The sequence below is a fragment of the Pezoporus flaviventris genome, unplaced genomic scaffold, assembly GCF_033815535.1.
Source record: "Pezoporus flaviventris isolate CSIRO_AGI_PZ_B2104156 unplaced genomic scaffold, CSIRO_AGI_Pfla_v1 ptg000131l, whole genome shotgun sequence".
Classification (NCBI taxonomy): Eukaryota; Metazoa; Chordata; class Aves; order Psittaciformes; family Psittacidae; genus Pezoporus; species Pezoporus flaviventris.
In genome coordinates, this window is record NW_026892679.1 from 2962157 (window position 1) to 2986913 (window position 24757).

The window sequence follows — 24757 nt, forward strand, 5'->3', positions numbered from 1 at the left end:
GCTCATCTTTTAAACTAGTTCTGCAGGGCTCAGTTTTATGGCCAGTCCTCTTTAATGTTTATATAGATTATCTGGATGCAAGAGTCGTGGAATCACAGAACCAACTAGGCCGGAAAAGACCTTTGAGATCAAGTCCAACCATTCCCCAGCACTGCCAAGGCCACCACTAAACCATGTCACTGAGGGCCTCATCTACATGGTTTTTGAACACTTCCAGGGACAGCAATTCCACCACTGCCATGGGCAACCTTTTCCAGTGCCTGACCACCCTTTGAGGAAAGGAACTGTCCCTAATACCCAGTTTAAACCTCCCCTGGAGGCCATTTCTTCCTCTCCTATCACTTGTTACCTGGGAGAAGAGACCACCCAACCAGTTTTCTATCCATCTAATTCTCCACTCATCCAACCTGGATGTAATGTTGTAGCAAACAGTGCTGAAAGCCTTGCCACAGTGGGGACAAAAGGCACCTCCATTCTCCCTCCAGGCATAAATCCAGCTGCTTTGTCACAAAAAAAGCATGGTAGAGGCAGACACAGTCTGCATGATTTACGTTTGGTAAATACATGACAACAGCACCTCCTCTTTGATGTGCAAAGAAATATGCATTTGGAGGAGTTGCTCCATAACCTTCCCAAAGTGAGCATGACCAACCTGTAGTTTCTTTGAGCATCAATCCAGTATTTTCTGAAGGCTGGTGGAAGGTTTGACATTCTCCAGCTGTTTGGGACCTCTCCCAGTCTGTGAGATTTCTAATTTGACAGGGAGCTGTTTAACAAAAGGCACCCTCAGATGCAGCACATCTGGTCCAACAGATGGGTTGTTGTGGTGGAGAAAAGAGTAACATGAAAAGTCAGCTCTGTTTGGCAGTCTGAATACCTTGCTCTTACTTGGATTTCCCTGGAAATTGGCAGCACTGCATTTTGACTGTCCATATTTGAGATCATTCCAGAAAGAAGCTCTCAACATAAAATCCCACTGCTCTGTTCAGGGGAAAGAGGAGGAGGACTTCTTTGAAGACTTTGATATTGTACCAAAATCTGAACATTTTCCTGAGACCTCATTAAGGCCAACTCTTTGCAATCACAGGAAACAATGTCACATAAACCCTTTCATAAAGGAATTTAAGTTCTTAAAAGTGCTTCTTAATCTCACTATTCTAGCTGGAAAGCTGTTTGGGACATTTTTTCTAATTTGTCTCCTAAGCATACACACACACACACACACACACATAACTTGCATCCATTTGCTTTTGGACAGACATTGTTCCTTAGCTTACAGCACTCTTCTCCCTCTTTAATGTCCAGTCTCAATAATTAATACATAATGATTTTTCTCTGTCAGTATTTATTCTGTTGAACTGGAGCACAAGATTGTAGCTTTGGCTACATGTATGTTGGGTTCCCTATTGCTCATAGCATACAAGCTTCCCCCCAGTCTCAGTTTGCATTACTTGGCTGCAGATGGCCAGTACTGTGCATGTAATACTGAATACATACCATGACTAGGTAGACCTTGAAAATACACAGAAGATAGACACAGAATTTATGTGACATTTGCAGATCATCAGTATTTGCATGTTTGCTCTATACCTTATATTTACCCCACAAGAATCACCAGGATATGTCAAACACACATTTAAGTTCACTGCTAACCAGGAGGAGCTGTGGTACCCCTTGAGAGTAGAAAGGCCTTACAGATTGACCTGGGTAGACCATAGAGCTGGGCAATCACTAACCATAGGCAATTTAACAAGGGAAAGTGCCAGTTCTCCCCCTGGGATGGGGTAATCCTGGTTATACACAAAAACTGGGAAGTGTGAGCCTGGAAAGCAGCCCCATGGAAAGAGATCTGGGGTTTGGGTTGATGGCAAGTTGAATGTGAGTCATCAGTGTGCCCTGGCAGCCAAAAGGGCAGCTGTACCCTGGGGTGCATCAAGCACAGCACAGCTAGCTGGTTGGTGGAGGTGACTGGCCACCCTGCATGGCACTAGTGTGGCCTCATCTCAAGTTCTGGGTACAGCTCTGGGTGCCTCAATAGAAGGACATCAAGGGCAAGACTTTCAAGAAGCGGCTGAGGTCACTTGGTCTGTTCAGCGTAGAGAAGGCTAAGGGGTGACCTCATGGCAGTCTACAGCTTCCTCAAGAGGAGCAGCAGAGGAGCAGCTGCTGATCTGCTCTCTCTGATGACCAGTGATAGGACACAAGGAAACAGAAGCAAACAGCATCCAGGGGAAGTTCAGAGTGGAAATGAGGTACAGATTCTTTACTGAGAGGGTGGTTGGTCACTGGAACAGGATCCCTAGGGAAGTGGTCCTGGCACCAAACCCGTCAGAATTCAAGGAGCATCTGAACATTCTCAGCCATATGGCTTAGTTTTAGGTAGTCCTGAGAGAAGCAGAGAGTTGGGACTCAGTGAACCTTATAGGTCAATTCCAACTTGAGCTATTCTAAACTATTCACCACGAAGCCGTGCTCTGCCCTCAGGGCCTTGCCGGTATCAGGTGTAACCAGTCACCAGGCCTGTCATGTTTCATCATTGTCACTGAGGCCCTACAAGCATCACCGACACCAGTGGATCTTCAAATGGGTCTGAGCACCACCATCACCTGCTGTTGAGGAAGCTGTATAAATGAAAATCTTTTAAATAACTACATTCGTCAACATAATTTACATAATCTCATTGAAACCAAAACCAAACTTCTTGTTTCATCACCAGCTTTGTGTGGCCCTGGCTAATGAAACTTCCTACAATTCAGTTTCATCCTCTGCTCAGGATGCCTTTTTAACCATTGTTATGGCATTGCAAAGTGTAACCTGTGCATCTTCAGCTGAAAAGACAGCCAAATAGTAAGTCTAAGGAGTGCCTCAATTCCTGCACGTTTCCTTTTGACTAGTAATATCTTCAGAAAGCTGATGGTTTAGGCAAGACTTTGAGTTCTAGTTTTTTCACAGTTTCAAGAGTATGGCACGTTATATGGTTTTCTTATGATCTCCCAAAGAGGATTAAAAAGGTCTGTCCTGCACTATGATTAAGGTGGCAAAACTTCCCTGTCACGTGTCTGTGGCCAATACCTGGAGTTGTGCGATCATGCACAGACAATGAGAGCGAAGAGAGGAAATACCTCTCACTGCGCCATGACAGTGCATCTCTTCCTAAGAGAAAGAACAGGACAGAGCTGTGTAAGTGTACGTCATACATTTATTACTGAACAACTCTCTCAACTCCGAAATTGGGCACAGGGATTAAAAATAATTCATTGCACTACCTAGTAAAGCATTACTAGTAACTCTCATAAAAAATGTACAAATTTTGTTAAAAATTTATCAAGCCTTCAAATGATTTGGTTACAGATATTTATAATACATTTAAAACTACATGTTAAATGACACAACAGCATATGATTTAAAGAAAACACTTGACAAAATACTATTCCAACAAAACCCATAAGCTATCATTATCATTAGCAAATCTGAAATACACATAGGAAAATGAGGTAACAACGTACCAAAGGAAAACAACACAGCTTTTACAAAGGCCCAAAGATAACTCAGTCAAAAATGTGTTGTCTACAGTTAAAAAAGTTGGTAAATCTCATCCCAAGAATTACACAACGCAGTAACACTGTGAAATCACATTCAGGAGCCTGTACAAAATGGCATACAACAAAAAGGCTTTATTTTTTTTTTTTGTAAAGCCACAAAATGAGACATTGGAATTATCTGTAGGCCTTGATATCTACCAGAATGTCAAACTGGCAGTTTATGAAACAAAAACAACCCCACAGCAGTGACAACGTGATAAAGCAAACATGTTACAGTTTTTCTCGTTTTCATTGGGAAGAAAGAGCCAGCTGATGGCAGAAAGGCAACAAACACCAGAACAGTGTTGCTGAGTTTGGGGGCTGCCAGGCACGGTGTCAGGCTGTGGCACTGCACACAGATGTGCGCAGCACCTAGATGCGCACCCCCCTCCCTCAGCAGCAGGAGGACGCGGCCGTCGCTTCCTGCGCTGTCCTGAACATCCCCATGTGCTGCCGCTCGCACACACCAGCCACAAGAACCAAGTCCACAAGCATCTGCAGGAGTCCCACACAAACCACAGGACCCTTCCAGGAGAGATGAGCCATGAGAGGGCAATGATTTATTTCAGGGCTTTACCAGCTTGGACCCTCCATCTCCCACCACCTCACAGGGTTTTAATGGGGAACGAGGGACATCACACACCAGGATTTCTCCAATTCCAGAGAGAGGACCACTTTCCTTTGGCCACAGAAAAATGTGTCGTGTTCATCTGTATCTAGCTTAGAACAAGTGGCCTCTTTCCATGCTTTGAACTGACTACCAAGCACAGTCGTGATATGCTGAAATCTGTACACACAGAACTTCCTCTTTTGTGGTTCTATAAAAAAGCCCAAGTTTTGTAAGACATATGTGGCTTATGCTTCTTAAACAACACAATTTTATATTTGTTAAAAAAATAAATTCTATTACATGTAATTTAACCTGCTATGTGTTACTGTGAAAAGCCTGTTCTTTAACTCCACTGCAGTAGGGGAGAAATTCTAATACTCTGAAGTTCACGTAACAGTGTTTTTATTTATTCAGTGTTTTTAAGTATGGACAGGTTTGGAAAGACTCATTGGTTCTGAGAACTACCTGCTAACTAAACAGAAGGAAGAGCATCTGAAACAGGGCAAAATTGTGCTTTCGCTTTATCTGCACCAAGAGCCGTGGCTGGTCTGTAGAATCTTCAAAGAGGGATATCAGCATGGAGAAAATCCAATGCTGTTTGAATTATAACGAATACTAAAGCATAGCAGCATAAAAAAGCATAAGAAATGATTAAGAATGGATGTAAAGCTGAGTCTGGTAGCAAGATGCAGCCATACTGCTGATTGTGCCGCTTGCAGTGTTGCAACCCAAGCAATGACGCTATATTTAGGAGAAGAATTTTGTCATTAAAAGTGCATCCTTTGAGTAGGTATGGTACAGGCAGACCTAAATGTTTTGCTAGAACATATTGATGATGTTCACAGTCTGAATGTTATAAAGGAAGCTCTTATATTTTTCTGCAATAGCCCAAAAAAGGATTATTCAGAGCACCTGAACAGAAGTTATCACCTCCTGTTCCACAGCACTGTTCTAGAAGGTGCTGTTCCAATTTTCTCCTACAGTGGAGTGCTTTGGAAACTTGATTGCAAAAATAAAGGGAAGTCCTTCTTCACAGTACACTCACTCTTCATGAAATAAGGGCAGGAAGCAGCATCATGGCAACTGAATTCTGCAACTAGTGACCAAAACCCATCTTCTTCTGTGGTACAATGAAGGAAGTAAGAATTTCTGCTTCTCTGAGAAAATGCTAAAAAAGTTTTATTTTATTCACAAAGCTGCAGAAATAAAACTCTAACCTTTTACAAGTTATTTTAGTTGTATACAAACTCCCTTGTAAATTGCAATGAATGTATGCGATTAAAGCCAATGTTTATAAGCTAAAAGATTATGTTCTTAGCAAGTACAATGGCCAAAAGTGAAGAGCTGTTGCATAAGACCCTCAGTTCTTTCTGCTTCCTTTCATGGAGGAAGCACGTAACTGGCAAACCCAGCTGGAAAAATTTAAAAAGACAAAAGCATTAATATTCATTTTAGCAACTGAAGGTATTAATATTGCTAAATGATTTGTGCGATATTGCAACTTTATATTGATAAAATAACTTGTAAATAAGCTGTTTAAAAATCCAAACTTTTAAACGTACACTAATAACCCCAAGGTCACTCATGTATGAACAATCACTGCGCTCTTTAGTGGTACACATTTAAAGCCTCCAATGAAGGGGAAGCATAACAGCTGTTGGAGTAGTAGGTAGAAAGGTCTTTATACCTGTAAGTACATTGGAGAGGAAATACTAAATGTCTGTAATTGCTGCACCCATCGCACTCAGTGTGCAACTGCAAACACAAGGAAAGGAACCAGTGTACAGTACTAGTACTGTTTAAATAACACACAAGATTATACATTGCAGCATAATTATTACTACACACATACGTTCTCAGTACATGCTGGTATACAGGTTCTCAGACACACGTGCACACTCAGTCACAAGCATGTGCCACGCACCCTCTCACAAGCAAACACACATTCGCACCATCCATTCCCACTCACAGTATCTGAAGGCTCTATATAAGGTAGATTGCTATATGGTCTGGAGCTACCACTTTTTCTTTTTTTTTTTCATACAAAAGTACATGCTAAAAGATCACATCCACAGTAATCTTGCAGCAACACTCGGAATGATCACACAAAAACCAGGGAATGTTAGTGCACACACAAAAGTAAGCTAAAAAACCCAACCAACCAACCAAACCCAAAAATAAAAATCTTTGGAGTTCCACTCACTCTGTTAGTATAACAATCCCATAACTGTGAAGACTAGTTATAAGCTTTATAATTGATTAAGTCACACAGTGCAAAGTAAGGTCCATCAACCCTTTTGTGTAAAGGGCAGGATGGAAGCCATATGGGTAAGTTCAATAGATAGTTCGTATATACACGTGACAGGAACACCCAAACCAGGTTTGTGCTCTTAAGATTGGTCATTCTGAATCACGGTGCACTTCCGAAGCATCAGCTCTACAAATCGGGCAGGTCCGATTTGCCTGCGAAAGCAGAAACAGAAGACAGTTTACTGCACCGGCACACACTGTTGAGGTGATCTGTACATGACACTGATATCTGCGAGCACTGAAAAGCTACTCAAGAGTATGTAAAACAAAAGCATAATTAAGGTATGATGAAGTTTGCCAATTCAGAATTATGAGTACAAATAAAAGTGCCTTTTATCTTTAAAGTTAAAGCAAAAGAGCAAATGAGGCTTCATGTAAGTGATGGTGAGTTTATTCATGCAGATTCTTAGTTACAGTATATTGCAATCAGGTGGCTGCAACTCAGAAGATTACTATGTCCTGCAGAGAAACCCATCAAAACCAGACTTGGGGTGCAAATCAATGTCATATATAAGGGTGTCACACTGTCACAAGCTCTACTGATCAAGGATCACATCTCTTTGTACCCTACTCATTCAGTTATTCTCATAGAAACACACCACATAGACTTGGTCAAAACTGAAAGACCAGGGGCAAAGTGAAAGGGTTTTGGTAAAGAGAAAGGGAAGGGGAAGGAGGAGGAGAGAGAAGACAACCTGACGGAACAGGTATTCAGATAATACACACCATGAGGCCTAAACTGAGCAAAGCACTCACTGAAAATACATCCTGTGACCCCTTTACTTTTATAGCTTCCTTAAAATGATAAGGAAAACAAGAAGTAGCATTCCTTAAGCTACAGGGAAAGTATTTCTGCCTTTTCATTCCCCTTTTCAAATAAAGGCTAATTTCATTTTATCAAATGGTGAGAAAAAGCCCTAAATAAATATGTAACATATTTGATAAAACATTTCCTTAGTGAAGGGCTGAGTGAAGAGAACTACTCCCTGTCCCAAATCCCTTATTTTTATAGTTCCCAGAACTGCAGGACTAACCACTGTCAACTCCATTTTTTTCCAACATGGCCAAAGTTTTCAGTGAAGATACAAGTGAGAGCATCAGAAATGTGGCTCTGCAGGCCAGAGTTCAGAAACCACTGTCACAAACCTCAAACCCAAACAATAAATTCCAATAAAAGTAACATGTTATTACTGAAAACCATTATTTAATGATGCCAGTTAAAATAAGGATGTATTTTTTGCTGTCAATTACTACTGTTATTATTGTTTTACAGTTTATATTGTAGTTATTACTTCATATTTTCTGTAAAGCATGAACTCGAGAATCAATTCAAAATTCTTTTCTGGCTCTTTCACTAGCAGTTCTGAAATTACTTGAGGATGATGCCATTCCTTGGTGACCACTTTGTGTTCACATTATCCCCAATATAATGCAGCTAATACAGTTTTTCAACTAGAAAGGCATATTCTTCAAAATTCAATGGAGTAATGAATCAAGAGGTATTTGCTTAGATAAATAATAAAGTATCTACCACTTGTAGCATGAAACAGAGCATTCAGTAGGAGTAATGTCCTGCCAGAAATAAATCCACTGTGCCAGGGTAAAACAACAGACACTGCAGCACTGCCTGTTGAATAACTTCTCAAGAACCTACATGAACACTAGGTTTAAATATAGCTGCATTCTGGTGCCTTTCATGGAATATATTTCCTTTTCCTGGCATTTAACATGACTCTTTGGTGCAAAAAGAGGAATGAGATGGACATAATACTGTTATCTGACCTTCTAACTAGCTATTCTGCCAGGCAACTTGACTTTTATACTGCAAGAAGAGAGCTGCACAATGAATTAACCCAGTTAATTATAAAACGTGGCTCAAGTGAACCATATTTACAATAACGAATCTGTAGGGCTACTAGAATGCTCTAAAAAGCATTGCACTACTTTGGTGTTACTGTCTTTTTCCCATATATATGTACAGCACTTCCTAAAAGAATGTGAAATACAAAGGCAAGTTGTCTTTGTTCTCTGGTTTTAAACCCTCAGGGTGATGACAGGTCAAGTTATCAAGCTGTCATTTTGAATGACTAAACCTTACTTTACAAAAAACAGATTTCTGGTGTATTTATAGTTAATTAAAGGATTTAGGATACTAACAACCAAAGGCTGTGAAATTTAACAGCTGATGGTACTTTGAAAAGCAAAGGGATAACCTCCCTCATGTTCATTTTGTTTCCTCCACTGTATTACATCTTCTCTCACAAGTCTTTACCCTTGCTTTAGGAAAGCATAAATTAAAGTGAGCAATGCACTGTGGAAGAGTATCTTCTCTCAGTTCTCACATTACCCAAGCAGGTGGTACTGTTCACAGGGCAGATCAAACTTTTTATGCATCAACAAGCCACACACTTAATTGTAAGCAAGTTTAGACATAAGATGTAACTAAAATAGGCTGGTGTTATAAGTAATTTGTTATAATCTGCAAAGCAAAATAATCTTTATTTCTATACATCACCTTCGTACCAATGTAGCGAACCCATACATTGTAAATATATTGCCTCAGCAATCTTACACTACAATGCTTTAATCTTGTCTAGCTTACCTTGCATCCAGCTCTGGTACAAATGTTGCCAAGGCAGGCAGTTTTAGATGGGTATAATTGCACCCATTTAGGTTTAGATTGTGTATTATTAAATTCATTGCTCCACCTAGCTGACACTAATAGTAACAGTCTTTCATAGAATCACAGACTGGTTTGGGTTGGAAGGGATCTTAAAGCTCACCCAGTTCCAACCACCTGCCATGGGCAGGGACACCTTCCACTACACCATACTGCTCCAAGCCCCATCCAACCTGGCCTTGAACACTGCCAGGGATGGGGCAGCCACAGCTTCTCTGGGCAAGCTGTGCCAGGGCCCCACCACCCTCTCATGGAAGAACTTCTGCCAAGAGCTCATCTCAATCTCCCCTCTGTCAGGTTAACACCATTCCTCCTTGTCTTGTCCCTACAGCCCCCTGTCAAAAGCCCCTCTTCAACTTTATTATTATTTATTATTGTTGGCCCCTGTAGGTACCGGGAGCTGTTCTAAGACCTCCCCAGAGCCTTCTCCAAGCTGAACAAGCCCAGCTCTCACAGCATCTCTGTGGTCTCTTCTGGACTCACTCCAACAGCTTCATGTCCCTCTTGCGTTGCTGGTCCAGAGCTGGATGCAGGAGTGCAGGGGGCGGTCTCCCCAGCATGCAGCAGAGGGGGAGAATCCCCTCTGTCGACCTGCTGCTCAATCTCTGGGGATGCTGCCCAGCACATGGTGGGGTTCTGGGCTCAAGCACACACAGAAGCCGAGTCATGGGGAACCTCTCACTGACCAACACACCCAAGTCCTTCTCCTCAGGGCTACTCCATTCAGTTTGCCCCATCCTGTGTTTGTGCTTGTGACTGCCCTGACCCAGGGGCAGGACCTTGCACTTGGCCTTGTTGAACTTCCTTCTGCCCTCTGTAAGCCTCTTTTTTTATGATGCATTTTCCTCAGCAGCTCTTTGTTCCTTCACGCAAGACTCCTGGTGTTCTTGCCCAACTTCCTCTTTCTCAGGATACATTGCTCCTGAGCTTGGAGGACATGATTCTTGAATACCCACTTTCTCGGGCTCCTCTTCCATTTTATATCCCAGTCTTTAAAATCCTTCTCATATTTCTTGATATCTTGTTAGCCAAAAGGATGCTGTCAATATTGGTGGTTTTTTTTTCATTCCCTGTATATTTTAGTGTATGCCCAAGATATGTGTTTTCTGGCTTTTATGAAGCCATAAAGGCAAGCATTTTTCTAAAACAATAAACACTGTTTGTCATTCTCTAGGGACTGTATCCTGTATTAACACAGGATCACCGCAGTTGCAAATGTTTACACAACAAACTACACACAGATTAAACTAAAGCTAAACACAGTAAAATACCAAAAAAAGATGATGCAAGATGAGAATCAATACCTTGCTGAGTAGATCTAGCTAATGAAGCTTGTAGAGATATCTATGTACCATCATGAATGTAACTGTATTTCCTGTTCTTCGTACCTTCTGTGCTGTTGCTGTTTCCTATCTCCTCCTGCTTGGTTGCCCTGGCTCTAGATCTTTTCCACTCAAACTCTCTTGGAAGGTTATGTCATAGTTTTGTAATGCTGTAATTTCTATTTGTATAAATTACATTTCTATACATATGTATATATGCATAACACATACACACATAACACATTTGCCCCAGCATGTAACATTAATAACAAAATGGAGGAGGAAGGTATTAGTGTTCATTTTATGATTCTTGCTATGCAGAACATGTAGAACAGTTTCTGTGATGATGGTGGCTCTAATTCGTAATTCCTATACTATGTTATTGTTCTGTTTTCAAGGCTTCCTTAATTTCAAATATTACCTGAATTCAATTATTGCTTTGTGCAAACAGAAAACAAAAAGATCAAAGAAAATCATTCTCTTCATATTCATTCTTCCTTGAGCCAAAAATTATAAAGAAGCACTCTTTACCAATTGTTATAAAAAGATCATAAGTAGACAGTGCTTCCACTCTGTTGGCATTTCTAGCCTAAGCATCGGAAAACTGAATCAAGATAAAGTGTAACAGCAAAATACCCTCCTTTGAACATAAAATTCCGGTCCCATAGGGATTTATTTGTCTATTTTTTCCTTACCTTCAGCCATTTATCAACACACTTGGCATGGAATTCGTGGTTACAGGGTAGGACTCGAAGTAGCTGCCTTGACTCAAAATCACACATGCACACCACACACCTAAAATAGACAACAAAGTTCAAATGTATCTTGTGAGAACAATGAATGTATGTTCCACAAAACCTTACAGGTATTGCGACATGGGTAGCTAGTTACCCGCATCTGTGGTTAACGAAGTGTAGTGACAATCTAAACTGAGAATTGCTTTATTCTATTTCCCTTCCTTCCCCTGTGCTTTTGAATCACAAATCAAATATTCCTGCTCAGAAGAGCACACAACAACCAACAGAACAGACATGTAATCAAAATTCAAACGGCAGAGATAATGATCTATAAAGTTCACTCCCTACTGATACTAGTAAGTCACACTGAGAGTCACTGAAACTGGAAAATGAAACTGGGCCCCTCACTACAAGAGAGACACTGAGGTGCTGTATCGAGAAGGGCAACGGAGCTGGTGAACAGCCTGGAGCACAAGTCTGATGAGGAACAGCTGAGGGAACTGGGGGGGGTTTAGTCTGGGGAAGAAAAGGCTCAGAGGGGACATTATCACCCTCTACAACTGCCTGAAAGGAGGATGGAAACAGGAGGCTGCTGGTCTCTTCTCCCAAGGAACAAGTGACAGAACAGAAGGAAATGGCCTCAAGGTGCACCAGGGGAGGTTTAGACTGGATACTAGGAACAATTTCTTCCCCAAAAGGATGTTCAGGCATTGGAGCAGGCTGCCGAGGGCAGTAGTGGAATCACCGTTCCTGGAAGTGTTCACAAACCGTGTAGATAAGGCCCTCAAGTGACATGATTTAGTGGTGACCTTGGCAGTGCTGGGGAATGGTTGGACTTGATGATCTTAAAGGTCTTTTCCAACCTAAACAATTCTATGATTCTATTTTAACATATGCTAATTTCCAGGTGACATGTCTAGTATGCTGAACAGAAACTCTAACACCTGTATTTTATTTTAAATCCCAAGGAACTAAACTGAAACACAGCTAATAATGTGAGACTATATAGAGGTTTTAAAGTAAGGCTAAATAGTATTTGATCTGAAAGCAATCCAAGAGAAAAAATATTAAACTGCTTACTAACAGAGAATCATAGAATCACAGAATTGTTACGGCTGGAAAGGACCTTAAGATCATCCAGTTCCAACACCCTGTCCCAGGTAGGAACACATTCCACTAGACCAGGTTGCTCTAAGCCCCATCCAGCCTGGTGTTGAACATTGCTAGGGATGGGGAAGCCACAGCTTCCCTGGGCAACCTGTGCCAGGGCCTCACCACTCTCACAGAGAAGAACTTCTTCCTTATATCTAACCTGAACGTCCCCTGTTTAAGTCTGAACCCATTCTCCCTTGTCCTACCACTACAGTCCCTGATGAGAGTCCCTTTCCAGCATCCGTGTAGGCCCCCTTCGATACTGGAAGGCTGCCTGTAAAGCCCTTCTGGCTTAGCTGAGGCTGCAAAATAAAGAAAACATAGCCACCTGAATTATAGACCTTTGAAAGAGATGAATGTACTTACAAAGTCTGTTCTGACTGGTGGTTGTTTGGATTGAACCTGTAGGATGGAAGCTGTTCAATATCTGCCTTTGTCAATCCCCGTGGTTTGGCTTCTCCCAGACGTTCTGCCAAATTCAGAAGGGCCTGCAAAACACAGAAAATGCACATTTAAACATCTGCTGCTTAGACAGGCTCTGGTCCTACTCCAGCCGGAGCTGCCTCATGACCTCAGCTGGTAGCAAAGAACAGCCGTCTATCAAGAAATGTCAAGAACCTTACTTCTCCTCTACAACTCAAGCCCCATGGAAAGTCTTTCAGCCATCCAAACTGTGTAAGATGTTCTCTTTGTGATTTCATAACCTCCAGGACTCAAATTCCAATTAACCCTGTGGCTGCAAGCACAGCTTGGGAAATGCTTTGGTTCTGAAGCACCCCCCACCCTGCTATGAAATTAATTGTGCTGATAACCAGAAAAAATGAGCACATTTTCTTCCTAAGAATATATGAGTCTGGTCTTGTGACAGAAACAAAGAATTTAATGTGACAGGTTCCGATTCCCACTTTGTGTCTTGGGCTACTGAAATGAAATAGGGACATTTTATCCTGAATCTGGAAAACAAATACATGCCATCAAACTTTAAGCACTTTTTTTTACTTTATGTTCATTGTCTATAAGCCAATCATTGCTACCAAAAGCCTCTTATGTAAATAATTTGCACTCTGTCATGTATGTAACTTGCACTCCTTCACAAGGGACCTAGGAAAAATATCATAAATGTGATGGAGAACAAGGCACAGAAAAGTTAAAAGATTTGGTGAAAACTGCAGATGGTAGTGATCACAAACAGATTCCTACTGCTGACAAACCTAAGGTCCCAATCCTTAGAAATAAGATCCTGCTGCTTCTGAGCTAGCACAGAAGTTATTACAGAAGTGCTCATCATTAAACTGAAAATGTGCAACTACACAAAGCTCTTAACGGGAATAAAGAGATGCAAAATTAAGGGTTGGTGACAACTGTTCAAAGAGGAATCCAATAGAATCCAATAGACTCAGAACCAGCAAAGACACAACAGCTGTAACTGCCCCATAATTACAGAGGATATTGAAGAGGGTTCTACATCTATAGATGTGAATCAGTGTACCCTTCTGAGGGACAAGAAGGAAAGGCATTAAGGCAGTTTTGCAAACACTGTATTTAGATTAATCAATCTATGACATCGACACCATTCTGTATTAATACTATTATGTAAAGTTACACACTTAAAATCAGTAACTTACCCTGTTCTTTTGAAAGTGTTTCACTTCTGTTTGGTATTTAAAATCAACTAAGACTTAAAAGTAGAAGAGTAGCATGTAGTACATAAAAGCTGAGCAGTTTGAGGATTGCTAGCCCGGAATGGTAAATTCTGGGAAAGAGCAACAGGCAAAAAATAAAGCTAAGCACTTCTAATACCCAGTATTGCAAAAAAAACTGAAAGGATGTTTTTTTGATTTTGTTTTTACAGTCACTATACTTACTGGAAAGACAAAAGTAGAATTAAAAGCAAAATATAATAATATTTTATGTATTGCTTTAGTCAACATTGTTTCATTAAAGGTAGCTGTAGTTTGCACACCAACCTCATAGTTTTCTACCTCTCCATCTTCCACATCCAACTCAAAGCTGAAAGCTGGTCCAACCGCAGGTGGCACTGGAAGCACTGATCTACCATGAGAGCAAACAATCAAAAGATTCAGCACCTTGCTGAAGGAATGCACAGAAACATCTGGCAGAGGTAAGGTTACCTTACTGATCCCTCTCAAATCAGCAAGTTCTTAGAAACGGTAAAAATGTTAAGTTTGATGCGAATAACAGACAAGCAAGAGTCAAAGAAAAAGCTAATTCTGCCACTTTTTGATACTGGGAGTGCTGCCTTTTTAATTGAATATATGTTCCAGATGATACTTCTAACCAGGCTCAGAGTTATTACAAAACACTAACCTCTTGATTATAACACATTAAGGAGAGCTAAACCTGCCATTCTGGCTTTAAATATATTTTATTTCTTTAAGTGGATAAAATACCAACAAAGAAAAGGAATTCTAAGTTTACTTAGCTCTTCAATACAAAAGCCCTGCAACTTCTGTAAGCCTAAAAACACACAATGAAGATAAATAGCATATACTACTGGACCAACTTCCATACTGAAGGCAAGCACAAATTCAACTCACACGCTTCTGGTTAAAGCAGGATTTCTTCAGAAAGAGAGGCTAGAGATATATTTTCCTGTGTTATTTTATTTTAATCTTATTTTTATTCAACGAGTGTTTCTACCACTGAGGATAGTACTGTGGGTCAAAATTTAATGCACAGACATATAAATCACAAATTCACAGCACTAAAATACACTAAAATCCCACTGAACTCATCAGGAATTACTGTGCCACAACATTTCATACTTATTTCCAGAACAGAAGAGAGTAATACGTATCATGTTATATACCCAAATCTCTCCCTTCCCCCTCTTCCCCTCCCCACCCCAAGAGTCTACCATAACACACTATGATTAATTCCTAAATGCTAACTGTCCTGAAATTTTTCCAGGAATGGCTAATCGGAGGTAAAGCAGAAATTCAACAGCTCTAAAAGATCAGCAGTTTAGCCTAACTGGAACACATCATAGAAAGCTTTCAGCCTTGTATTTCATAATTAAGAAGCAAACCAAAAGATTTATTTTGTAAGTGAAGGATCCTAGGACTTTATCCTACAGTCTAACCATGCCTCTGTAATAAGAGTATCAAAGAACAAAGTTTTGAAATGTGCTGAAGATTGTACAAAGAGTTCAGAAACAAAGAGGCTGGTGTGCCTCAAAAAAGGGTGAATGTTATTCGAAACAGGCTGAAGAGCTATATAGAAATGGAAGTTTTCCTCCTTTGTGGGACAGCTGAACTTTGCCTGCTTCTGGTAGAGTCCAACCATAGAACATCCCAAGACTTGTTGGAAGTCAAGTGACTTAATAGCCTACATGGAAGCAAATATACTTTGAACTTACAGCACGTAAGGTAATAGGCTGGGATGGTAAGGATGTGGCGGTACTGGCTGCTGTGTTCGGTATCTGCTGCGTCCTGTGAGCCTTCGAGGCATGAACGGTGGGTAAGGCTGCAAGAAAGAAGACAATAATCTTCAAATGGAACCTATGAAACTGGAACTTGTGTCCAGTTCTGGGCTTGCCAGAACACAACAGACATGGACATACTAAGGAGGGTTTAACAAAGGGTGACTAAGATGGGACCGGAGCATCTCATGTATGAGAGCTGCAACTGTTCAGCCTGGTGAAGACAAGGTTCAGGGGGATCTCATCGATGTGTACAAATAACTGAAGGGAGGGTGCAAAGAAGACAGAGCCAGGCTCTTCAGTGGTGCTCAGTGACAAGACCAGAGGCAATGGACACAAACTGAAACACAGGAGGCTCTGTCTGAACATCAGGAAACATTTGCTGCCCACTGAGTGGTGGAGTCTCCTTCCTTGGAGACCTTCAAAAGTTGCCTTGGGCAACCAGCTTTACCTGACCCTGCTTGAGTAGGGAGGTTGGACCAGATGACCTTCAGAGGTCCCTTCCAACCTCAACCAGTCTTTGAGTCTGTGATTCAACATTTTGTTTTCCTAATCACGAAATAAAATGAAACTTGAATACTGAAATCCACTTCAATAAAGCATTATTAAAAAAATCCAGCCTCTGCTCAAATACTAAAGAATCTCAGCCTCAGTTTGAAACAACGCTCACAAAACATACAATCATGCCATTCCATATGAAAAAGTGGTAATTCACAAACCCTAGCTAGCTCTTGTGTGACAGACCACATGCAGGATGATTTGGGAAACAGGGCTTGAACTGCTGACTCCCTTCTAAATATAAAAGCCCAGGTTTTAGATCTGGTGCTGTTCCACAGACTTGTGCATGAGTGGCTGAGTAAATAAGCCTTTAAGAAGATTTTCAAAAAACCTCTTAAAAAAAACAAACCAACCCCTTAAGTGTTATGCAGTGGTGTATATTTACATTTATGTTACAGAAGGGCTGAAGCCTTTCAAGTATACGACGAGAGTTTAATCAGTACAATTTCTGCAGCTGGCCAACACCTAAAGAGACACTCAAGGCTAAAGCTTCAATGTACTATTTCCATGGATAAATCAGTGCTTTTTTTGCCATATTCATTTTTATTTGCATGCTAAGCTCTTTACCTGTAAATTGAAGTTTTCATTGTAAGTGCTCAGAATTCCTTGCATTACCTACTAACATGGGGACATGAATGGCTAAAAAATTTACACTTGAATTCCACTGTATTTCCCCAGGAATATCCAAAATACCATTTTTTTTTATAATTTTTAAAACTGAAATTCATGTACACTCATATCAAACTATATTTGAAGGCCTTGAGACTTTGGGGTTTTTTGAAACAAAGGACACTAGAAGTCTACTAACATGCACTTCTTCCGTGTTTGAAATCTAAGAAAATGCAAAAGCCCAACACCACCAAATGACTAGCCTAAACCCTCCCTTAATGTTATAATGGAAATATTAGTAATAGGTAGCCCATGTCATACATAAAATTTACATATGAATATAAACACACTGCAAAAAAGCATGGGTCATCTTCTTAAAAGCAAGGTCACAAACTAGACATATCAATTTTACTGCTTTTATGGATTCTGCAATCCAAAACCAGAAACTGTTGTATTCACTGAGTGAAGAGGAATCAGAAATGCAGCCATCCTACCATAATTTTAATAAAAATACAATTTCATAAAGATTCAGGATTGCTTTATAAAAGACCACGATTACTGGTAATACACCTCTATTCTACTCCCTAGTGATAAACAAACCACAGCTGAAGCATCAGGGAGGACAAATGCTACATAATCTGCAAAAAATGGTATTGTGCTCTTTATCTACTTTAAAGACTGAACCTGGAAATCAAGAAAGCCTCACACCAACCAAAATGTTTGTGATCAGACTGTAATTCATCTAGAAAAAATGCTGAATAAAACACAAGCCTTTATGAAAGTTCTTAAGTGCTTTTGTCTCCAGAGTGGCTCACAACGACTGAAAACTTCACTGAAAATCTGTACACCTTTAGTTTAACAGTGAGCTAAGTATTTAACGGTGGAGACTTATCTGAACCTTTATGAGGGCTGCAGCAAGCATCTAAGCAGGTTCAGTGATTTCAAAAACACTTAATTAAAGAGAAGTTATCTATATATCCTGTAGCCACGGGGCTTAAAATTTCATTCTCACTTAGAATTTTAAATCACAATATGCCTTAAAACCTTTTGTTAACTTTATGCACTGGTCAACTTAATGCAGTCTACATTATGGAAGCACTCTGTACCAAACACTTTGAAGAAGAGCGATTTCTAAAGCATTCTGGATTCTCTGACTTGTGGAAACACAACATACAATGAACAATTAGCTAGAAGTGACAGCAGCTTTTCTAAACTCCACTAATTAGTTTCTGCAGTAGAAATCCTGGTCTGTGCGGCAACATGGAATGCTTTCTAAATAACTGCTATGACACTCTGCAGGTAATATTATCAGTAATCATGTCCTGGTGTCATTAAGTTACCTTTGACTTGATTAAAACTGCTTATGCTACGCAGCTATAGCCAATAACAGAATACACTGCAAGAAATGCCACTTTTGAACATAATGTACCATAGAATAAACATCAAGCGTGTCAATGCAGAATGAACAATAATGTAACCCAGAAAACAATACTTACAACACCAAATGACACCTCCTGGTGTAAGGGATCATGGGTTAGGAATTGGAGAGGAGCTGAAGGAGGCAATGTTGGTGGATGGGCCGAAGGAGGGTATGTAAAACCTCCTACAGGAAGATGTTCTCCAAGCAGTTCCACTTCATTTTCTATCCTTTGAAGTGGCTAAAAGAAAAAAAAAGAGAGGCTTTCTTGCAATAAGGAAGATGCATTTTTCCTGAGTAAAAAACTGCAATCCTAGATGTATACTCTGAGCTGCTTTGGTCAATATTATAAGGCAACAAATAAATAAATGAAATTTACAGGTATAATTGTACTCAGTTTCACATAGTAACTCTGTGAATAATTCCTGTGTCATTAACACTACCAAAAAGCAAAGATAACACTACATTTGATGTAAATTCACCTTTTTGAGCTAGCCATGCTTATAGGCCAGGAATTTATACAAGCTAGCAAATACAGGAGTGGCTGTAATTTCCTGTGTCTTGTATTTTTCAGGAAAAATATTTGCTCTCCTTCTTGCCAGTCTGCTCTCACTGTACAACCGTGTGAGAGAAAAAAATAAACAGCCATAGACAAGAACTGAAAATGTGCCAAAAAATCTGAAAAGTGGAGAGGAAACATGGCAGGTCCAGTGGATTAAACTGCTGATGATATTGAACAATCAAGCAAAGGCTTTCCTAGGAGGATCATGCAAGCAGTCCTATCAAGGACATGCAGTCCAGAGGTTTCAGAAGTGTGAGATTCCAGTTCAGTATTGTAATCTAGTCAACTACAGTACATCAGTCAGGCCCAAAAGCACTCAAGAAATAACCACGAATTATCAATGTTTCATTAATATACCTTTCTCTTCCTGACTGATTTCCACCATTTCAAGAAATTCAGCTAAGAAAGCCTAACCAAAGGAATATTCCGTTTCCCTGCCATGCAAATCAAGCTTTAAACACAAGGTACTCTTAAACCATTAAGACACAAGTGTTTTGACAGAGCTAGAAGTTGACAGGCAAGCCTAGTCAGTAAACTAAGTAAGCAACCCAAGCTAAAAGCTGAGTTAAACCCCATGCATTTTCTAAAAGAAAGCCTTATAAAGATTACCACTGAAAACTATATTTTTCCAGCTGTTCTCACATCATCACAACACAGTGATTATCACCCTAAAAACACCTGAGGCACGGCATGGAGAAGTCTCAGCAGTGTCTGTAAATGACAAAGAAGCTGTTTTCTATTTCTTAGTGAAATACTGGCATCTTCTAGTCAAGAGGAGCAAATAAATGGACATGAGTATACAGATAACTTCACAGCAAGAGCTGTAGGCCACAACTGAAAGTCTGATCACCCCAAAATCCAACACAGAGTCACATTTTCTCATATTTGTCTTTATCACTAAGCCAAGTCTGCTTAAGCGAAGGCATCAGTAACTCTCGTAAGTGGAAAAAGAGAAAAAAAACAAACCCAAAACAACAAAAAGGGAAAGGGATACTGAAGGCTTTTTAATGTCTGGACAACCCAAGGTCATAATGTTCTAGGAAAAGCACTGATCATTTAAAAATTAACTAAGAATACAGAAAAAGCATGTAATGAATGCAACATTCTGTGCTTCCATCTCTCTCTGCTAAGCTTTTCTCTGAGACCACCACTGCACTACACGACCTCCTCTGGGCTCTCTTCTGCTTCCTGGGAAAGAAATACTCAAAGGAATGGTTGGTGAAGCAAATATATATCCTTTTAATAGAAGTAAACGCCTATGGAGAAACAGCTGATGAAATCTGCACAGAAACACTGTGAACTTTAAAACTGTTTTTCCATCTTCACACCAAGTCGTTACAGACTTCCTAAGGATGCACAAGTACAAAACCCCATTACTTTAAACAAAATCCTTCTGTTTCCTCACCCAGGTATTGAGTCCTACCAGTTGTACAGAGAGGTGGGTAAGAAGCTTTACTTACCGACCGTGACTGCTGTGCTTGAAAAGGAACAAACTGTCCTGGAGGAGGCAAGTGAGGAGGGTGGTGTGGAGAGATGTGAGGAGGATGCAATAGGAATGGGTCGCTAGAAATGAGGGGTGGAAATGCTGCATATGGTACAGGTAGGTGCTGGACTGAGCATGCCTGAAGCATCTGAAATAAAATGAAAACAACATATTTTTGTCTCTAGCACAAACATCCCCTATAGAACATTCTTTATTCTGTAAAGATATCACTAAAACAAAGCAGTTCTCTTGCCTCCCTGGAAAAGCCTCCACTGCATACTTAAATAGTAACTCATTCAAATACCCAGTGACTACTGCAGAACAGACTCTGGAAGTACCAAAATGTGACATCTGCTAGATGCAAAGTAACTGCCCCTTCTCAGAAGGTACAGTGGGAATTACGGTTTTCAATACTCCCAAGATTACAGAGACTTGTAAGTGATGAGCAGATACATTTGTCCTAGCTAATGTTATTTTCCTCATGTATTACCTTCAAGATGACATGCCGAAGCAATGGCCTTGCAACCATGTTAAGCTCTTTACGGAGCCAAGAGACTCCCAGCTGCCAAGACTGTGCTTTTAAAGCTCTGTTGCCCCACACACTAAAAGTAATTCCTAGGATCTGCTCAGTTCTGCACTTTGAGGTGAGTCCCATGATCTGAAGGCAGCTCCCTAAGTGACAGTCCTTTTTCTCTCCTCTTTGACATTCCTCACACAAAAGAAACTTTGGGCACTGAAGTCTGAACACTAAATGAACGCACTGCAAGGGAGCAGAAATGTGCTTTGTGGAAGTGTTCGGTTTTACTTCCAACTCTAGATACGGAGGAGCAAGAAAAACAGCATTCGCTTTTTCTTGCTTTTTGATCCATCATCAGCATGTCAGGCATTAATAAGACACCTGTTATCAAAACTTATGAAGAAAGAAAACCCAGCATTGACCTGCCATTTTTTCTTTTTAGTCATGTCACACAAAATATGTCGTGCATACTGACTGTAATGGCATAAAATGGTAGAGACATAGTTTAAAATCAGATTAAAGTAGTAGAGGTGGAACCATCACCTCAATTTACTGTGAATCAAACATAAATCCTTACATGCACTGAAAGAGTTGCAGGTTAAATTGATCTGACTACTGTTGTTTCTTAGATACTTCACCCTCAGTTACTAAGTCATTTTTTTAAAAAAGAAACACAACAGGCAAGTGCTTCTGTTATTAAAACACATTTTTTATTGTATTTAATTAACTGAACTTTTCTCTGAAATTGTTGAAGATGAAGTTGCAGGTAGAACACCACATAGTGTTCTTTAAAACAGAAGGCACTCTGAGGAACATATAAAAATATGTTGCATCCCAAGATTCTGTATGGTGAAGATGATCACCATAGCTCAAATATATGTTTGAAATGACCTGTGCTATGGCCATGGCACTTTTTAAGTTTGAGCAAATGAGACTGCATTATCTTTGAAGTGTAAAAAGATGAAAACTCCTTGTTTATTCATTCAGGCTTTTGAAAAACTTGTGCTGTTTGAACATATGCTTCCAAGAAGTGTTAAAACTGACAAAGGTATATCATGAACGACATTTGTTTATTTTATAGTTACATATGCAGTGAGAGAGACATATATTGTTGAAGTAACAAACATATACTGGGAAGTTCACAGATGAAACTGGTGAGGAGGTTGACATGCTGGAGGACAGGGCTGCCTTTCAGATGGACTTCTACAGGCTGGAGAAACTGTTTGACAGGAACCATGTGAAGTTCAAAGGCAAATGTGAAGTCTGGCACTGGAAGAGAATAACTCCATGGAGCAGGACATTTTGAGAGTGGTTGGTGAGCAGATTTGCAGGAATATAGGTTGAGTTCTCGTGCACATGTCAGTACAAGAACACAAGAGCCACAGCATACTCCTGCAGGCCTGCTGTGTGCTGAGCGGCATTACCAGCAATGTTGAGTGGTGGGTCCAATGAAGTGATTCCACACCTCCACTGAGACCTTGTGAAACTGTATCTCAAGTCCTGAGTTCAGTTTTGGCCTCTCCACTGACAAAGAAAGACACTGACATACTGAAATAAGTCCACTGAAACAGCAGCATGATGCCCACAAACTTGGAGCACACTGCATAAAAGAGGCTGCAGAACTCATTTGTTCTGCTTTAGAAAAATAAGCAAAGACTTTACCATTGCCTTCAGCTATTTCATGAAAGCAGATATGCATAACCTGACTACCTCAGAGAAGGATGAAAGACCAGTGCAACCAAGCTGCAGCAAAGAAAATTCAACCAGATACACAAAAGAAAATCTTCACCACAAGGATAATCCAACACTGGAGCTGAGGCTTTAGAGGGGTTGTGAGTTCTCCTCTCAACAGGTGACCTTCAGAGCCCCTCCTAACTTACACTATTCATCAATTCTGTGACGTAACAGAAGAAAGCATAGAGTCTGCCTGCTGATCCTACATAAACTCAACCTTAATTCTCTATAATCACTTGTACAGTATCCAGTCTCTTAACACACTTGATTAACTGTTGTACATTCAGTCCAAACAACCTGGTTAGAGCTTTACTCCTGTGTATTGAATATTAAAGGACAGCTGTATTGCTGAATTCTAAAACATTTTATGAATTACACAGGTAATATACCTGTTCAAAGCAGGGGGTAAGATTATTAGTGTCTGTTGTTTGTATTTCTCTAAGACCCAGAGTAATTTTAGCTTTTTCTCTGCTGTTACTTTTTAGGACATGTCGCCCTTTTTCCTTTCTGAATTCATTATGCAAGTACTGTTCTAATCTCTGTGTAGCCAGTCTGAGATTGCTTTGCTTCACTAACACCACCACTGAACAGAAGAAAACTGTTGTCTCTCTTCATTCTGTCTCAGCGGCACACATTGACTCATGTAACAGATCTTCTTGCATTTGAAAAGTAAGGGGAAATATTGCCCACAAATACTCCAGACTGGCCAGCAGTATGATGCAGACCTTGTTGTCTGCAATAGACATTGGAGGGGATAAATGACACTCATGTGGATAAATACCTCCCAGACAAGACGAATGCACATTACACTCACTCTTCAACGAGCAGCTTACAGAAATAGGTGATCCCATCAATGGTTCTGTTACAATGTCACAGGCTTGTTCATGCCCTCAGGTCACAAAACATGCAACAGGAAAACTTCACTGCTGGCAAACACATAGCTGGCAGAGATGAGTGTTTGTATCAACACTGTAAACAGTGACTGGCACTATATATAGTATTTATGTATGATATTACAGATTTATGTTAGAAAAAGGAGGGGGAGAGGGGAAGCAAGCCTTCCAGTAGGTTCTGCAACTTTCATTTGTACTGCTGAAACTTCTCAAGGTACACTCTTCATCTCTGTGCCTGGTACCCCTTAATGGTGACATTTCCACAGAATGGTAGCATCAGAATGCTATGACCTGGAAAGAGGTTACCTCTGAGTTGATACATAAAAAATCCTGAGAAAACACTTCAAATTATCTCAAATTTAAATACGGCAAGTTAGTGAGTTAAGGCACTATATTTTGTTCAAGAGAAGCACAGAGACACATCATTATTAAAGAAAATTTAAATTTTAATTCATTTTATGGGAGCATTTTGAGTAACAGAAGAGCCCTTCTCATCTTTAAAGTCATATCTTTCAGGATCTTACTACTTCTCAGAAGAAAACTGACTTTTGAATATCAGACCTTTTTGTATATACCCAATTCCTGAACAAGGTCTGTAAGGTAAGATTTTTTTCTAGGTAAGCTGCCTAATATAGACCTTAGAATCCTTCCTCTTACTATCTGAAAGAACGCAGAATAGCTGCTGCTAAGAAGTCATTTCATAAACTACCATTTAGTTTGAATTAAAAACATCAGGACTCTATCCTATAAACAGTCATACTGTATAAACACAGTGGGCAAGTACCATATGCTTACCAGCTCTAAGGTCACCACAATTTACCACAGGGGGACAAAATGGCTATTTCCAAGACAATTAAAGCCCCACAAAGGTCTAAGATTAAACATAATAACAGAGACCCACTTACTGGGGGAGGCACACTGCAAACTGGAAGGTGCTGCCCACTGAAAACAACTGAGCAGCCTGGGACCTGCTGCGTGCTGCAGGCTGGGATGTGCTGGCCTGTGCAAAGAGGTATCCCATGTGGAGCCACAGTGGTCACTGTGTACGAGACAGGAACTGTGCCCTGATGGATCTGCAGCAACAGGAAAAAAATTTTTCACGACTTACTGTAAACTCTTAACAGTGTTGTACAGCATACAGTGCAATGCG

The 24757-nt window shown here is 40.3% G+C and overlaps 1 protein-coding gene across 3 annotated transcripts in view; it reads right to left on the minus strand.

The window, feature by feature from the left end:
* Window positions 1-3181: 3181 nt before the first annotated feature.
* The window catches only part of RNF38 (ring finger protein 38), an 83378-nt gene continuing 61802 nt past the window's right edge, over window positions 3182-24757 (minus strand). For all 3 annotated transcript variants that reach the window (XM_061478770.1, XM_061478772.1, XM_061478771.1), the window contains 8 exons: window positions 24513-24680; window positions 20441-20611; window positions 18498-18659; window positions 15772-15878; window positions 14360-14444; window positions 12759-12880; window positions 11199-11298; window positions 3182-6654 (listed from right to left, as the gene is read on the minus strand). In XM_061478770.1, the coding sequence (XP_061334754.1) occupies window positions 6592-6654; window positions 11199-11298; window positions 12759-12880; window positions 14360-14444; window positions 15772-15878; window positions 18498-18659; window positions 20441-20611; window positions 24513-24680 (978 nt within the window). In that variant the 3' untranslated portion in view covers window positions 3182-6591. The remainder of the gene's footprint in view (window positions 6655-11198; window positions 11299-12758; window positions 12881-14359; window positions 14445-15771; window positions 15879-18497; window positions 18660-20440; window positions 20612-24512; window positions 24681-24757) is intronic.